An 18,739-nucleotide genomic window follows, 5' to 3' on the forward strand; every position below is an offset into this window, starting at 1 on the left:
GGTATCACAGCCTAGGTTATTCAACTTCAGAAGGACCTGTTACTCCAAATTGTAAGGAACGAGTTTGTGTTAAGATACACTTTTTTTCCCCAAAGTAACATTTTCTATAGAAACAAATCTTACCATCAATATTTTATATATTTCATTTCATCTTTTATTCCTGTTCCAAACTCTCATCCTTAAAATTATATGTGGCACCCCTGAGGTTTTAGTGTTTTGTATTTTAAGGGCATGTTTCTTCAGTGGCTTCATTATTTACCACAAACTCTAACCCATGTTCCATGTTACCCGTGCATAAGTATGAGTATAGAGAGAGAGCTGATGATTCCACTAAGGAAGAGATTTCTTTGGATCACAGACAAAACACATGCATTTCAGACACCTCAGAGTACCTTACAACAGAAAAGACCAAGTTCAACAGTAACTAGGCTGACCTTCTACCAGATCTCTCTCATTGATAACATCAGCAAGAACAGATTGTTCTGCCACACACAGGTGGAAGAGCTAATCAGGAGCTCTGACCTTCCCTTGACAAATAGGAACTTACAGACTCTAAAATGCAGAATGTTTTAATTATAAATATTCATTTCAACAAGAGTAATAGGAAAAAAACTTGCATCAAAGATGAGATCTCTAATGTGCAAGTGAAATTAAACAGAAAAAAAGTGAAAACTTCCCAGTAACACTAGACAAAAGCCATTTGCTTGAATGAGAAAAAGCCATGGTCAGAGTTATATCTAATCTAAAAGTTCTGTCAACTATACAAAGAAGTGATTGCCAGGAAAACAAACATTATCTCACTTTCCTTGAGAAAAAATCCTGTTTCAGACTGTCCCCTCCCAATACAGCAGATGCAATTTTGTCTTACTAGTGAGTGTCTAAACCAATATGGAGTGTAAGGAGCTAAAGCACAAGGCAGAGGGGACTCTTTTCGTTCATGAATTTCAAATAATTTTACCAAGCAGATCTACAGATTCTTAAACTGCCAGCTGATGCATTTGTACTCCAAAACTGAACCACTGAGGAACCCTAGCACCATTCTCCACTTGATATCACAAGATCCAGTTTTTCTTAGCCATGAAAAACATGTTCTAACACTGCTATGACTAATCACTGAGACCACCAAATCAACACTAGCAATTTATGACCCTTGCTTCATGAGGTTTTGCCTCATTGAGGTGTTACAAAGCCAGCCCACAAGCTGTAGTGCTAAGCTGCAGAGATGCCACTACTTGAAACTGACTTAGTGCTCAGAAAACACAATCTCTGCTTGAAGAGGGCTAACCACCTCTCTACTTCAGCTTGCTCCCTTTTCAGACTTACCTATGGTTTACAAAAGCAAGAGAGCCTACTCCATGCTGAATGAATGATTGGCTCTTGCAGCCTTGACACATATCCGTGTCCAGATAATGAAATTCAGCCATCTAACAGCATCACTGTGTGCTGTACGGCCTCAGCAGACCTCTGTCACATTCTAATGGAACACAGCACAACCACATATTATGGAAGGGCCATCACATCCCAAAATGTTTTGTTTTTCCTGTAATTAAAAGGAATCAACAGGGCTTCTCACCCTGGCACACGCTACCAAAAGACCTAAAAAAGAGCTGTGGTAATAATTATATAATTTAAAATAGTAATTCTTATTAAAGAGCTTATACAGCTAAAATCCCTGCCACACCTTCTACCATCCAAGTATTGTCACAAAAGTCAACAGAATCTAACCTATACTTCCCTAGAAAGTCATGTTTTCCAAGAGACTTCCTTAAAAATGTGCTTTTTTGTAATATAATTTGTATTCAACACCATTTTGATATTTAACTGGTATGCAATGAAACAGTTGGGGAAAAAAATGGAAAAAAAAATCACGATAAAAACAAGTATTATGCTGCTGAAAGCAAAGCCAAAAGAGTTTGTTAGCCTTTCAACTCCATGACGTAAACTAAACTTCAAGAACATGGTATGAATTTCCTACTACCTAAAACCACCACATTTGCTTGCTAGCAGCTCTAGACTGTAGCTCACCCATTTAAATTTCTTGGCTTAAATATATTTCTTTGATCAATTTTTTAATATCTTAGCTTGAAATTAAAATTTAAGTTACAGTTGCCACCTCTCACCCAGGCCAACAGAGGGGCAGGGAAAAGAATAAGACAGAAAGCAAATCACAAGAGTGATTTTCCCAAGTAGTTAACTTGGTAGTTTCCCAAGGTACTTTGAGATCAGTGAATACCTGCATTTGAAAACAAATACAACAAAAGCAGCTTGGAATAGAACAGTTGACATATTAAAAACAAAAAGCAAACTGGAGAGAGAGAAAAAAATAGTAAAAAAACCAAAGTAAAAAGCCTTTGAACACATTATCAGAGATAATAATAAATAATAAAATAAATATTATAATAATAAAAATGCAGTTTTATTATGGGATCTTTAGGAAGTGAATTGTGTAGTAAGAGAAAATTATGAAACTAATTGGACCAGCTTGAATAGAAAATGTCTTGGAGAAAAAGGCAGGACAGATGATCCCAGCCAAAAGACAAAAATATCCAGGTTTAACTCCTCAGAAGGGTCCTGAGGATACTGACACAATTAACATTTTACCAGTTACAATCAGGCCATTTCAGCTGGTGGAAAGAAAACCCTCTTTACCTGACATGCCAAAACTGAGGAGGAAGTGAGATCACTAACCAGATGAAAATCACTAAGATTTCAGAAGTGTTACACTGCAACGAGCCATATTGCAGATTTTGCTGGATGTGCCTTCCCTTTGGTATTCTGGCCAGAGCACAAAGAAAAAGGCACTGCAGCACATCTGTACTATTTGTAATCATTCTGGCATTGTCTTCCATAATAACTTAGTGTAAACACAGCTTTGGGTTTCAGAGCATTTTTTCTTCCTCCTTTCTTCCTCAGTTACCCCCAAACAATTACTGGTTTTGCTGACACTAAAAATTGTTAAGGCTTCTCTTGAAACTAGTCTTACCTTCAAAGAACTGCTGCAAGGCCTCATTTTCTCCCACCACATCCATGAAAAGCCAGTAGAAGTGTTTTGCTTTGCTACTACTTGAAGAGCTCCCACTGGGACAAATGTAGTCTCCTCCAGATGATTATGAATATGCCAAGGAATACGTCATGATTTTGTCAGGGATTTCAATGACTCTGTCTCAGCTGATTTCATTCCTCTGTAACTAGATTCAGGGTTATACTTAGGCTTTATGTAAAGGACTTAAACTACAAAAAAGGAGAATCTAACAAGGCTTTTGAGGCAATATGATATGGGTTCTAGCCTGTCAGTAAGTCTAATGTTCTCGTTTTAAGGACCTTTGGTCCCAGTACTAATTACACATGCGCAAAAAAATGCAGCAATAAAAATTACTTATCTTGTCTTTGTACTTTCACATAGGTCATGTAATTAGTACTACCAATAGAAGCGATAGTAATCAAAAATGCAAGAGCAAAGCCATCACTGGTAGGGAAGGTGAACTTCTATGCTGTTACTATTATAAAAAAAACTAACACATTAGCCTGTTTGTCGAAGGTAACACTGGAAAACATATGGGAAAGCAGAACATGGAACAAAGCTCTTTTAAGGCTAGCAGCAAACCCTACTACACTTTCTCTTAGTTCATCTTTAAACACTGAAAACTGCCCATTCTGTCACCACTAAGCAAACAGGAGAGAAACTCAAGTGTTTTGAGCAGACATCAAAAAAAGGCATTTGGTTATGAACAGAAGTTCCAATGAAGTCTGACATTATGACATTTTTGGAAGTAATTATATTCATTAGACAAATAGTTGTCCAATTTTTACAAGCCCCAGGCACTCACAGTGACACAGGTTTCTCATGATAAACTGCTCATGTGAAAAAAATAGAAAATAATTTTGGATTAGGACATGAAGACAGAAGTCAGTCAGCATTTACAAGATGTTGATGTAATTGAGTCAGTCATTACTACTGAGATGCACTACATGGGGTACACCTTTGTACAAGAAAACCACCTCAGCATAGTACATTTTAGATACTACCATGTATAAAAAGGCCCCTTCTCTCTGCTTAACTATGCAACAGGATTTTGTTTTATAGTAAGTCCAAATGGTAGCTACTGGCTACCATTCGCCTACTGTTTGCTAATGATGGAAACCATTCTATCTCATTATCTAAACTAAGGATTAACAAGCATTTAGGAAGCATTTATGAGCCTAACATAAAAAAATTAATACAAATAAACACAGCTTGCTTTCTAAGACTGAGTAAAGCCAGACTTCCTTAGCATTATTGAATGGATAAACAATCCTTTAACAACTGCTGGTAGAATTATTCCAGGTTTCTACAACAGCAAGTACTACCCAGTGATGGGAGTCTTCCCTCAGTACTAAAATTGCCCAGGTTGGACCTACATACTCCATTACTAATAATATCTAGGTTCAGTTGTTTGTTTTTATCTTAGCATTGAAATGTCTGGTCAAAGCCAACACTTGCAAAGTGTTTTCATGTATATACAAGCAACACAAGCATGGTATTAAATTTCACTGCCCATTCTATTGACTCTTATGAAAACAGAGAACATTGCAGCAAGACAATGACAAATAGTGTTGGTTTTGTTCAACACCAAAGAGATCCACTGAGATTATGCTTGTTAGAAAAAAAAACCTGTATAAAGCTCACCTTCTCGTCAGTTTACCTGTCAAAGTTTTAATCTTGTGTGCAACTGATAAATAGTTGCCAGGACTGAGATCCACTGTTTTTCCAAAAAGGCAAGTCCAGTTCATACCCACAACCATGTTCCTTGTAACATCATAACTGTCTGCTTTCAGCTGAGACAATGCCCAGGAAAAAATGACCACTTCAAGTGCCAAAGAAACACTTCCAACAGAAAAAGCATCTCTTAAGAGGCCAGGATCCTTTTTGGGGGTTTTCTGACACCAGTTTTTTCACACACACAACTTGTAACATTATATGGAAATCATCATCAGCATATTAAAGAAATCACATAATGGAAATTTCTGAGTTTCAAGAACAACTATGGGGGAAATTATGTATAAGACATTGAAAACTGGAAATCCCAGAAGACTGGGGGGAAAAAAGATAACTTAAAGGAATGAAAAAATTCTAGTAAAAGAAAATTAGAGGGAAATAGAAAGTTTTTAGCAGTCACATATGGGTCAAAATAGATTTCTAACCAAAAAGCAAACAAGATTATTTTATTGTTCCTTCATATTTGAGAAGCACCCTTCCCTAAAGAGAAGATACTCAGGTTTATTGTGCTGTGACTCTTCACTATGTTTCTCTTCCTACATACATATTTTTTAAAATTGCAAGTATAGGAAAGCAGCACTTCAAACAATTCCATGTTCTCCCAGCTGTCTGTTAACTGTAATGGCATACATGCATAGAGAGCTACTAAACACTACAATGAAGAAAATACCAGGCATTTATAAAAGTGACTTTATGAAGAGCAAATATTTTGGAGTGTCCTACTGGGGAGGTTCACATTCTACATCACAAAGAACAGAAGACAGAGATTGTTTCAGATTAACACTTTAATCAGAAGATTTGTTTTTAAATGTAAATTACAATCACTAATACACCTGCAAGTGCTTACCACATTTGTTCAACTAAGTATTATATGTACGCATATACAGCATAGGTCAGTTTAAAACAATCACAGTACTTCTTAGTGCCATCTGCAAATGGAGAAAGATCTTGGACCCACTTTGTGGAAATAAATATCAAGTGACAAAAAGAGGTTCAGCAATTTTAGTTATGTATATTCAATGAAGTTCATGCACGCGCAAGAGTAAAAAGTTTTAGAGCTCTTCCTTGTAATAGCCAAGTTTTGCTAGCGACATCTCTCGTCTCAGCTGCATAACTTCCCAGAACATCTGATCCACTAAAAAAGACAAAAATATCATTAAATATACCAAATTCACATTTTATTTCAACTGATGTATTCAGGCTGCCTTACTCTACATAAATTTAGGGGAACTTCAGAACAAACATTTGGTAAAACCAACATTAGTATGTGTAAAGGGAAATTGTATTCAGTTATGACAAAATTTGTTTAAGCACATATTCTAAACATTCTAAATGAGAGTCCTATGAAAAATTCCTCACATTTTAGTTATCTTTAAAATGGAGAACAGAACTATATCAGTATTCTTGTCAGCTTCAATTAATTGCTGTTTCTTATTTAAGCTTCCCTGCCCCTTGAATCATTTTCTGTTAAACTAAATGACTACAGAAAGAAAAAAGTAGAGCTTGCTGAATAAGAATTGTTTCAAAGAATCTGCAATTTTACCTTTTATAATCCTTCTTGCTCCCTTTTTTCCTATAGTAATCTACTAGCAACAATAAATTGGGTAGGAAAGACCCTTTTTTCTTATCTCATCTATATCTTTCTAAATGTGATAAGCCTAATTCATAGTCTAAGCTCGTAGTTGTCACAGCAATACAAATCAAAATCATGGGGTAAATAATTATTCAAGACAAAATTTCCATGCAGCCAAGATCCTGATGTAGAATGTCTACAAATATCATAAACCTGAACAACAAGCACGAGGTCTTCCCTACCATAGTTCAAAACCACTTTTGCATAAGTGACTTCTGTCTTAAAAATTACATGGTGTATTAGTAGTATAGTAGTATAATGTGTATGCAGCACATTATACAGACAATTATGATGAGTGCCTACATTCCTGTGAATGTATTGTTGAAATCCTTACATAAAGTTAGAAATGCAAATGCTATGTTCTAGTGCTAAAGATGATAACTGAGCTGAAACACCAAACTTTGGGGTTTTTTTTACAAACTTCTTGGGAAGAATAAATCAGTCTGATAATGTTGAAAATATTTCATTATATGATGTAAAAAACCCATTAATTTAGGGTTTTTTAATCTCAATAGCAAAGTAAATATTTTTTAGTTGAAACTTCACAAGTCCTTTTGGTCAAAGTAAAAGCCTTTTGACTACAAACCATATTAAAACTTAAATAACACATTTTCAAGATCTTCAGTGATGCTAGTAAATCAGTAAAAATAACCACCATCTGAAGGTTTTATTAAACATAATTTAGTAAATAGCTGAATTTCTGGTGAATTCCATGACCCTTTAACATTGAAAATTAACAGCATTATTTTTTGTAATTAAGTCTATCTATCACCTCAGGAGTACTTCAGGTTAGAAATATTTGGGTGTAGCTAAAATCCTGAGCTCTTGAAATTTGGAAACATCAGGAAGAGATGACTATAGGTGAGGTAGGAAAGCAGGGCTAATTCTAGCCAAATTCTTGATGGAGGAAATCCACAGACACTTGAAAACTGGAATAATGAAATGCACAAACATCCATAAATATTACAATGTTAACTGGTTTACTTTACTTCCAAAAATGCAACTGAACTAAAAAAAAATTACATTTTCACAGTGAAAACAAATATTTTCATTTAATATTGACATGGGGCTAATGACACTTTTTCCACTATCTGTGCTCAGTGCTTCTGGAAGCTTGAGTGATATCACCCGTTTCAAAAAAATTTGGACTGAAAGCTGTTTGGCAATATTCTTTGACCTGGACAGGAAATACAATTGAATCAACTGTGTGCAGTTTAAACACAGGTAAAATGGTCTTGAAAATGAAGACAAAGCTCTGCCTCCAACATGCAATATATTTTTAAATTCCAGAATCAAGTAACTAGGTGTACTGAGAATATGTTTGCACAAACATCTTCTTTCATATGGACAGACCAGAACCACATAGCCCAGCTAAGCAAATTTCTGAATTACTGTGCAGAAACAGTTTAAGTAGGCAGTTGTTGGATATGATATTTTGACATGACCAAAGCAACTGGGTAACAAAGGTAGGGAACCCCCCCCAAGCCACAGCCTGAGGCAATGGCAGCAAAAATCATATTTCTCTTTGAGGTGGAGGGTGATCAAGCCTTACATTTATAACCAGAGCCCTAATCAGGATTTGGCCATGCCATTGCAATGATCTCAATTCTCACCTGCACTCAGATGAATGATTACAGGTTTGCTGTATATATAAGAGGTTACCTGTTTACATTTTTCATTTTCACCCAAAATATTGTCCTTCTTGCCAGTTCTCCCTGAAAAAACAGTCTGACAAGAACAGCTGTCTCACAATGTGCCACTGCACAATACCAGAAGACATACCAAGACACCAAGCTAAAGAAAAAATGGTCCAGATCAAACCAAACTGAAGTTTTTTGCACTGAAAATACCTCCACATTTTGTGACAGGAATTTGATTTTTGACCACTGTGTGGAAAAACTGTGACTACCTCCCCTAGTTAGATTTTATTTTAACATTGCTTACTGCATAAGGGGTTTTTAAATGAACCGAAAATCAATGTATTATAATTTGTTGTTTTTAAAAAGAACTTTATTGGAGAGTGAAATATCAACATATTCTCAAAATTACAACTATGACTAACTGATAACCTGTAATGTCATAGATAGCAACTTTGTTACACAGAGAGCAACTTTTAGGAACAGGCATTATATAAATGTCTCTTCATATAGGTCAAATATAATTTTTTATACTCACCATCTTGCTGCTTCAACAGTCCTTGCTGGATGTATCGAATATATGTAAAGAAGTTACACACAGAAGTGATCTAAACTCATAAAAATAATGGTGGTTAATGTAATTTTGTATAGAGGCATGGAAAAATAGTTAAATAACTACTATACAAAATTAAATAATAGTAAATCTACTTACCCTGTAACGACAGAAAGGAGAAATGTAGTAATAACTGCTTGAATCTCCTAATTTGATTCTATGCTTGCATGACTTACTTTGTCCACTGAGAGCACATTTCCTACAAATATAAAGGTCACATGATTCAATAAGCCTATCTGACATTAATGTCTAAACAATTGCATGTGTTTATGGTGTCAATGTAACTGCTTCATATTGGCACAAATAGATGTGTCTACTTCATTTTACAAGCTGCAATTATTACATTATGTTGTCAATTATTTTAGTCCCACAAGGTCTAATTTCATTTCAATACTGGTGCATTATGATGCTTTTTTTGAATTGCAAAACTTTCTTCAGCTCTGGGAAAGCACTTCCATATTCACTAATTTAAATTGGCTTGACAACTCTGGCACAGTGGGATTTCTTTAATTAACTCTTGATATGTCAAATAAACATTTTTAAAAGTATCAGTTGATGCCAACACTTGAACAGATTTTTTTTAAAGTTACGCTTAATATTGTATTTCATCCTAAAAAAAAAAATCAGCCTCACAGAAGAGCAGTCAATTCTCTGAGATGCATTTTAAATTCAGTTTTGCATTTATGCCCAAATTGAAATCATATTTTACATTCAGAGTATAAAATCTTCTGGGACAAAGGAAAATGGGCTGTCTGGCAGTAATTCTTTCTGTTACCATTACAAAAAGTGAGAGTAAAATAATCAAATTTACTTCTGGTGTATTGCAACTATGCAGTATTCAGAAAAGGTCATTAGTCACCACAAACTGTTCCCAAAAAAAAAACAAGTTAGGAAACCAATGAATTTTTAAAGATGAGAAGAATTTGATTTATTCTGAATGTCTGTATTACAGCCTCTCAGATGAATTGGGTTGTCATGGCAACCACTGTTTCATTAATTTTAAAAGCTGCTGGCTCTTCTTTCTCCCATTTCTACCTCATGAAACTGGGGAGTCTAAGAACAAGCTGCCTTTCAAAAGTGAAACAAAAATTACTAAGCTTCTGTGGTTCTGAACAGTGGCTCATAGGCTTTTTTAAATTGCCTGCAACTGGTCCACAAAACCATGTAAAACAGGAGAAAATGGAAGCGTGTATACAATTTTCCATAGCAATTTATGAGGACTAACATCAGTTCATTGATACAAGAAATCCTAAAGTAGCTGAAGCAAGCTGGATCACAATTTCAGTCTAGCTTTTGTCAGAAGACAAACTTTCAGTGCTAGGAAAATAAAACTGCTTTTTTCTTCTGGTTACATAATTGCCTTCTCTGTGTTGTCTTCCATGACAGCAGGGAAAGCCGAGGGCTCCTGCTGGTGACTCATTCTGTGCTGTACAGCACACACAGCTCAGCACTTTGTTCCCCTTGGGCACAATGATGTGAATCTTGTGGGGAAACCCAGCTGCCTTTTGTTACAGCAGCACTCCCTACACACCATCACAGTTACTATTCACTAACTTCTGTCTATTCAGAACCCTTCTGTACTACTATCACAGCTTTCTGTCCTCCACCCCTCACTATGCTATTTGGGCTGTTACTCACTATTTTATGCATCTTTTTAACTCCCCACAAATGTACAACAAAATGCAAAGGTACAACAAAATCACTTCTTTAAAAACATTACTCTGGCTTTTGTTATTGTTTATTTTCAGTTTGTCTACATTAAGTCACCCATTTAAGCCGATAGTTTCAATTAAAAAAGCGTTTTGCACCATATAAAAATATAAACATGAAACTGCTATGCTGATTCAGTGAAAACTGCAACACCTGTTTCTCGTTCAGTGCAAGTAATAATAGATAAGGCAAAGCACAACTACTGTAAAATTACACTTAAATACTGCAGATTCCTTACCTATTACTTATCTACAAGCAGCAGCACAGAACTTTTTGTTGGTACAGAAGAGTTGGAAAAGGGAGAGAAGAATTTGCCTGACCTTCTGGTATATGTAAAATAAGTAAATTACAACTTATGCATTGTCATCCCAAAACATGAATCTCTATCTTGCCAAATATGTATGGATTTTCTAAGTTCTGATTTAAAAGTTATCCTACACTAGAGAAAACAAGTTAAAAATCTCCAGAAATTTCTGAATGATGCAGGTGAGTCCCCCATTTGGGTTAAGTATTTCATCATATCAAGATGTGGCAAAGTTGCTTGAACCACAATGATTTCAAATCCATTTGTCAGTTGTTTTTTAATGACACATGATTTGTTTCAGTGGTTTCTGACTGTCCAGATTCTCTACTGCTTTCATAGAACACAGATTACAGTGGCAGATCTTGGATAGGAATTCCCTACTCCTTGACTAGCTCCATTACTGGTGTAGGCCCTTTTGATGAGTGTGTTCTAGTGACAGGAGGAAGTTGAAAAAAATTTGAATGGTTGAACTTTGCAGACTAGAAGGGATCAAAGTCTAAGTCATAAAAGACACAAAACAAATTTTCATTTTATACAGCTTCTTTAAAGAGAAAATAAATAATTTTGAGATGCGTCAGTTGCAGTTTCTATTACAGTCAGAGGAAAAACAATTAAAAAGCAATGGCAATAAGAAAGAAAGAAATCTTAAGAGTCAGATGAAAACATTCTTATGAAAAGTTTCTATTATAAAATTGAACTCTCTCAAATCAAATATTACAGAGTAAATTGTCAACTTGTCCAAAATATTTCCAACAGAATGGTCAAGTCTTTCTCAAGATTTGGAAGGCTTCAGATTAATATCTAGACTGACCTTGCTTTCTTACTCCAACATCCACTAAGGCATCCTACAACCCCTTTCCTTCTCCACATAATCAAAGCCTCAGTGCCTCAGGCAAGTCCCTCCTACCCAATTTCAATGTTTGTATCAGCACCTGACAAGTCTTGCTTCACATTTCTCTAGGACCATTCCAGAATTTCTAAAATAACCTTCCTTCCTGTCATTCAAGCATACTTCCTATGTATTTCAGATTCCAGCTCTCATCCATCTTCATTCCCACTTACATTCCTCCTGCTCAAATTCAGAGGATCAACTCTCTCTATATTTCTCAAATATTTCAGCTACCTTTGTTAGTGTCCTACGTATGCCCTGAATTTTTTATGCCACAAGTACTCCAGATGTCATAAACCCAGCCTGTACTATTTCAATACCTATTCTTTTCATGATGCTTTCCAGCTGAGAGCCCCCAGTTCAAAGCCATCTGGTTTAAGTATCAGAATGCCCTTCTCTGAAGAGGTGAATGTTACTTTCAGGGTCAATGCATCAAAACAAGCAAAAGTCAAGCTCTCCCCAGATGATAAGGTTTGTTCTATATTAGGGGATTTTTTAAAAGTTTCATTTATTAGTTGCTTACTTTCCCACAAAATTTGTAACAACAATTTTGAAGTCCTAGATTTTTAGGGAATTAAATTTAAGATACACAAATTTGACTGAGGTAATCAGTTGATAGCAGTTTTCTCAAGACAAGAGAACTCAAATGAGTCAAGAGTATCCCCCTGTGTCAGCTCAACATACTTTGGTCCCCCACATTCAACTGCAGAAGCTTTCACAAATCGAACAGGTTGCAAGCCAACAGGTTCAATGCTCAGAGTGTTGTTTTCAACAGCTTCCAGAACAGCTGAGGCCAACTGCAAGAGAAAATTAGAAAGCAGTTAAAAACAGCTCTGCTTCATCCATTGCCTCAAAGCAGCGACATATTTCTTATTCTGGAAAGTTAAGACCACAGGGGAGAAAAAAAAATATCAACTCACCAAACAAAAATTCTATTACAAATAAGATTTCGCTTTTACCATGAGCAAGAGGTCCCATTTCCAGGCTCGTGTTTAAATTCTGCCCTACAAATAACCCTGCCTTCCCTGAGGCAACCTAACTTCCTTTACAGCCAGGAATGTAGTAAAGCATGTTTAAAACACTAACTGTATTTCAGCCTTTCCTCATACACCCAAATAGCACATGTATTTATATATGCTATGCTCTTGTCAGAGACTGAATATCACACAAATTTTATTTTTATAAAATGGTCTGATTTTATTGTGCTCTATGAAAAATACAAAATTATGCTCCATACATCTTTATCTTAAATAAAACAAGGAAATGTTATGTCACTGTTTTCAGCTGAAGATAGGTCTAGCAAGGTGTTCAAAGAAGTAAGACTGAACAATATATAGAAAAGCCAGTTGCAACTTTCAAACACTAGCCTACTTAAAGGGCAACTTTGCGCAGGTTTTTTTATGTTCACTCCTTACAAGCAATCATAAGACACTGGAAATGTGACCATTTTGCTTGATTGGACTGAACATTTGTCCAAGACCACCGTTTCAAGTAATAGCCATTACTTGATTTAAAAAAAGGTGCAACTTACATTACTAATGAAATAATTTTGTGCCAAGGTTCTTTACCACTAAGTAATAAAGGTATTTTTTTCTATTGCACTTTAATTATTTTAAGACCAGAATGTTACTATTAAAGTAGTTCATATGAAATACTCTTTCTGCCAAAAGCAGAACACTACATGTACACACAAGAGGCTACTGAGAGTTAATGTAATACTTCAACCATTCACACAGCTGCAATTTCAATTATTCAATAACACAATACATGTGTAATTTACTGCTTGGTTTAACTGCACACTAGCATCAATAGCCAAGTAAAACAGAAGTTGGTCACTACACACGGCGTTTGGAAACAATGAATGGTGCAACTGACAAGTGCTAGAAGCCTCATTCTTCCCTTAAAAGGCAATACAAATCTACAGTACTTATATTACCAATGAAGACCACATTCCAAAATTAAGTTGCTGCAAAAGACAACAGGATGGCCTACTTACATATACTGCAGAAGCAATTTAATTCCCATAGTAACCAAGTAAATTTTTAGTGGGAGAGGTTCATATGATGCTGTACACCAACCATAATAAACTGGTATACAATTGACTAAAAGACTGCATGTGCTTACAGCCAGCAAGTAACAGTAGATGAAAAGCATGGGAAAAGAACATAACATCCCCTGAAAACAACACATGAACATTATGAAGAAAATGTAGGGTTTTCTATGTGAGGTGTTTAATTTTATTGGGAAAGAATATCAATACTTAGGACTTTAAAATGTCTTGTTCTGATTTTAATAAAGACCTACGAATATGCTCCCTTTTCCTACTGACAGGTACTACAAGTAAAGCCTATAAATGGTGCTTAAGGACAAAAACTCAGTAAAGCAGTTGGATCTGCAATCAGTTCCATGTTATTCCCAGGACGGGTGAAACTCCAGTATTTCCTCTGTATGGGTGAGTGTGTGGGAATAACACAAGGAAAAAAGCCTCCTAATTTGATTCCTTTAAAACCATATTCACCAACTTCCCCTGTTGAATCTTAAATCCCTAAGCCTAATTCTTGTAACTCAAACCTCTCTTCAAGAAAAGGCCCAGACTACGCTTGCAGTCTGCTTTGACTGATATGAGAGAAAATCAGTCCACAAAATTAAGTATCTTTGTCTCTACTGCCCCCTATACAAACAAGACATAGAATACAATTTTTACACTCTATTTGAAGTATCAGGTAGAAAACTTCCATCCATTCCAACAAAGATCACATTCCAACAGACAGGCATAACATTTGAAGAAGTAGACATAAAAAGGCCATATCTGGAAGAGCACAAATGGAATAGAATAGTGAAGAAAAAAAACGGTCAAACTTTATGACTTCACTGTAAAGTGCCACAGACTAACGAAACAAAAATGGTTAAACTTCATATTGAAAACAATATAATAGTCTTTTGGTTCCATGTAACATATTTAAGGGGAAGATATCAGTGAGCACATTTTGACCATTTCCATTACCTCACTTTTGGAGAAAGTTAAACATGGAAAAATATCTTCCCGATAAATTTTGTCCAAGAAAGGACATGTTCTGTCCATAGTAGGCTCATCCTTCCAAGACCTGAAGTCATTGTACAGAGACAGGTCAGCCTAGAACACACAAAAATTCACATATTTTAGTAACATAATTATCACACTAGTGTCGATCATTTGCAAACATCCACAGGTAAACAATAAGCATGAAAATGCTTTCTATTGTAATGGAAAAATTGAAAGAATGTGATGTGTAAACTGAAAGAATGCTATCATGGTTCAGCTACGAATACCTTCAAGTAATTTCAAGCAAATCAAAACATATGATTTTCAATACACAGAGATAATGCCTTTACTGGTTACCACTGCACACTACCACTACAAGCTAATGACCTTTCCCCCATTTCCTAAGCTTACAGACAGCTTTGAAATACTTAGGAAAAGCCAGAAAGGAGTTTCCATCTTCATGCATCTTCCTTAAAGTACTTTAGTTCACCTCCATTTATGTAAGTTAAGAAAAGCAGAGAAATTCAAAGAAAACAACTGCAATCCTAGACATCTTACATGTTCATGCTGCTTCTGACTCCAATTTGCTGCTATCTAAACACTAAAAGAAAACAGACTAACACATTGAATATCCTAGGAAAAGAGGAAGTCAAAGTACAACTCATTTAAAAGTACATCGTTATCCTTCACTTTTCCTCTTTGTGTTAAAACTCTCTCCTACACCTCCCTACAACAGAAAGGCAATGATGGTTGCTGGGAATGATTTCTGAGCCTGCTCCCCCAACAGCTCCTCTAGGCAAAGAGGAAATGCTAAAATTACCTATTAAATCATGCTCAGAAGAACTGTATTCTGTGTTAGGAAAAGATAATTGTATCTTCTTTGAAAACACCCTGTTTCGTCATCTCAAGGCTGAGATCAGCTAGCAGCGGGATGGCACCTACCCAGTGTGGTGCTCCAGAGATGGGTACTAGGTTGTTATGAAAAATCTGTTTGCATTATGGGGCAGTCTGTCCCACAGGCTTGCTACCCACTAACAGCTCGAGCACATCATCTGCTTTAGGGTTACTTGGGAAAAGACCTTTCATGGGCTCCAGGCAGAGTGGGGGTGAGTGCTTCTGACACGTGCTCCTAATCCAACACATAAAACCAACTCCAGTCCCAAAGGGACATGCAGCACCAGCCCCAGACTGGTTTGGACATTCTGCTTCAGCACCTTCAGTCTGCTGAGATACAGCAGCCTATACTCCTAAAACTAAAATTATGGAAAGGATGTACACTGCAGGAGAAAGACAAGCCAGGATGTGAATCTAAAATTTTGTACTATTAAAGAAAAGACAGATAAGATGGTGAAATGGGGAAATAGCACATACTAAAAGTTGATTTTTAATCCTGTTTAAAAGAACAATATGCTGCTTCGAACCAACCTCAGTCTCTTTTTCATTCCCCCTGCACCACCCCTCCTGAGCTCTCAGTACTTTGCCATTCTTTTACATGTATGCTTTGGGGAGTTCTTTTCATCATTTGCAGGGGTTTTTGGTTAAACTTTTTTCTTTTTTTTTCCTTGAAAAATAACTTACAAAAATTAGACTGGAAATTTTGTTTTTCATTAGAGCCACTTGCATTATGCTCAGGTACAATCAGGAACAACTATCTTAATTAAGCTAATCCATAATTGTTCTGGTTGCTAAGCCACCAACTTCATGGTACAAGTGCAATTCAATAGATGTAACTTGCTCCCTAAAGGAACATAACTTAAACCCATCTCAGGTCTGGCTTTAAAATTAATACAATCAAGAGATACCAGCAGAAAAACATCCATTTTTTACTTGTACTCTAGAATGCTAAAAATTAAGATGCATTTCTTATCAACTTGGTTATTTTCTATATTTACTCAATTTTACCTAAACCAACAGTTTATAACAAGCTGCCTTGAGAAGAATTGTTCAGTGACCACAGCCTGATGATCTTCATTTTCAATCTACAATGTGTGATATGTGTGTATCTCCTCCCTGCCTTTATGCTTTCACTAGATCCCAGTTTTGATTACCTGAAATTAAACTTACAATTAAATGTAATAACAATTCCAGTTAAATTTTTTATGCTTTCATTACAGTAAATATGACATCACCAAAATATCTCAGCTCTTTGAAAAACTGTGATGCATTTATCAACATTTCTGGTGAGGCAGATACCTGTTTGAGATCTGGGCAGCTTATCTCAATCTTTTTAATATTGAAATTTATTAGACATGTTTATTTATCTAGAGCTTACTACCACATACTAGGAAATATCTCTCTGGGATGTTGGCAGCTTTCTAGCCCCACTGCAATTTAGGGTGGACAGTGACTCTCGAGGCTCTGTCTACATTCCACAAAGAAATCTGAGAGCTGACCATATTTACACCCAGCTCCATCCCACAGCTCAAAGCTCTAGGTGGTAGACTCTGCAGAAGGGTCCAAATCTGCTGGCTCAGGGCCAATACACAGCCCTGAGCAAGGGTACTCTTGACCCCCTTAGAAGTCAAGTCACTCAGAATCAGAAGAATAAGATCCAAAAAGTAACAACTCAGTGGCATGAACAAGCAAGAAGGGGACTGAACTAGGGTTCCAGACCCAAACTCCAAGAAATGCAAAAAATTTACCTTAGAGCAGCCACAAATAAAGCCAGTAAACAAAATGCCAAAGCACTAGATAACAGGAACGGCTGGGAAGGCATGTATCCCCTGCTTGAAACAATGTCTTAGCTAACATGCCAAAGGTATTCTTGCTTTTTTTCACCCATTCTACATTCCATTAAATACTCTCACTCAAAAGAGAAATAAAAATGCTCAAGTCCCAGTGGATGGAAAGCCAATGTGCTTCTTAGTGATTCCCTGGGCCGTCACTGGTAGAAAAGTCACCAATTTGAGCAGCCTTAGGCAGCCTTGAAGTGTCTCCTTATGCAGCCAAGAAAAAGGTGAATTAACTAAAGAAAAGCATCAGGCAGACTGGTTCTTCTGCAGCATGTGCTCCACAATCACCACCTTCTCTCCATGAGAAACTGTGGCAAAACAGATTTTTCTGGTCTCTTGCTCTTGCCCAACACTAAAAAATTTCATTGAGTCATGACCTCGGTGTGATGCTTACAAAGTAATTAGATTCCATTCCAGTTCTCCCCTTTTCTGAAGGGCAACAAGGATTCAGTTTTAGTAAGGAAAAATCCTTGATACCACTGAAAGTGGGCAAGTAGGTTGCAAATAATCTGATTTTTTTTGAGTATGAAACATCAACTAGAAGATGCCTTAATTTTCTAGTAAAATATTTCTATAGTAACTTTCTAGTAAAATTTTTCTATAGTAAAATGGTGCCCAATACAAATGCAATTAATGGTAAAATGAAGTGTAAGGATCCAGTCAGCATATCACCTGTCTGACAATAGCCAGCAGCCACAGAGCTGGCTGAAGAGACATCTGAGGGGAAGGATAGTCATGTGTAATCTTTGACAGTCTCACAACTTCTAGCAGTCTGTAGCTAAAGAAGCTTTCCAAGCCAAATGTCATATCTATCTTCTATATATCTTGAGAGGCTTTTTTTTTTTGTCACTTTCCATGACACTTTTGAACGTATTTTTAATCTTATTTCCTCATGAAAATATTTCATTAAGTACTGACTAAATTATTTTCTTTTTAGGTTCCAGAGTTTTCATTAATTCATTAATAAGTGTTCATCATTCATCTTCTCCATGTCACCTGAGATGGCAGAGATTTTTCTTCTACCTCAAGTATCTCTACACAGAAATCTTTCCATCAGGTTTGACCATCTATGTTACACTTTGAGCTATTTTCAGTGTCCCTTCTGGGATGAATATATCATAGCTGCATGTACAGAAACACTCTTACTACATGTTTATAGAGCAGTACAATACTATCTTTTGTTATTTATTCCTTTCCTAAAAATTCTTAACTCTCTGTACGCCTTTGACCATCACTGAACACTGAGATGGAGTTTTCAGACAATGATCAACAAGGATACTAGGTTTTTTTCCAGCACAATGTAGCTCCTTCCAAGAGCTTTCTTTTCCAAGAGCAAGCTTGCTATTTGCATTTTTTTCCTAAATGCCTCATGTCTCATTTATTGATTTTAGGAATTCATCTGCTGTTTTACTAACCATCCAATAAAATAAGCTCCTTCTCCAC

The 18,739-nt window shown here is 36.2% G+C and overlaps 2 protein-coding genes across 4 annotated transcripts in view; both read right to left on the reverse strand.

Moving 5' to 3' along the window:
• MYRFL (myelin regulatory factor like) overlaps window positions 1-3,250 on the reverse strand; it is a 39,362-nt gene extending 36,112 nt beyond the window's left edge. The window contains exon 1 of the mRNA XM_058022790.1: window positions 2,984-3,250. Within this exon, the coding sequence (XP_057878773.1) occupies window positions 2,984-3,029 (46 nt within the window). The 5' untranslated portion in view covers window positions 3,030-3,250. The remainder of the gene's footprint in view (window positions 1-2,983) is intronic.
• Window positions 3,251-5,523: 2,273 nt separating this feature from the next.
• RAB3IP (RAB3A interacting protein) overlaps window positions 5,524-18,739 on the reverse strand; it is a 32,853-nt gene continuing 19,637 nt past the window's right edge. For all 3 annotated transcript variants that reach the window (XM_058022968.1, XM_058022965.1, XM_058022967.1), the window contains 5 exons: window positions 14,547-14,675; window positions 12,227-12,339; window positions 8,739-8,838; window positions 8,565-8,634; window positions 5,524-5,891 (listed from right to left, as the gene is read on the reverse strand). In XM_058022968.1, coding sequence (XP_057878951.1) covers window positions 5,809-5,891; window positions 8,565-8,634; window positions 8,739-8,838; window positions 12,227-12,339; window positions 14,547-14,675 — 495 coding nt within the window. In that variant the 3' untranslated portion in view covers window positions 5,524-5,808. The remainder of the gene's footprint in view (window positions 5,892-8,564; window positions 8,635-8,738; window positions 8,839-12,226; window positions 12,340-14,546; window positions 14,676-18,739) is intronic.

Source organism: Melospiza georgiana, chromosome 4 (genome assembly GCF_028018845.1).
Source record: "Melospiza georgiana isolate bMelGeo1 chromosome 4, bMelGeo1.pri, whole genome shotgun sequence".
Taxonomy (NCBI): Eukaryota; Metazoa; Chordata; class Aves; order Passeriformes; family Passerellidae; genus Melospiza; species Melospiza georgiana.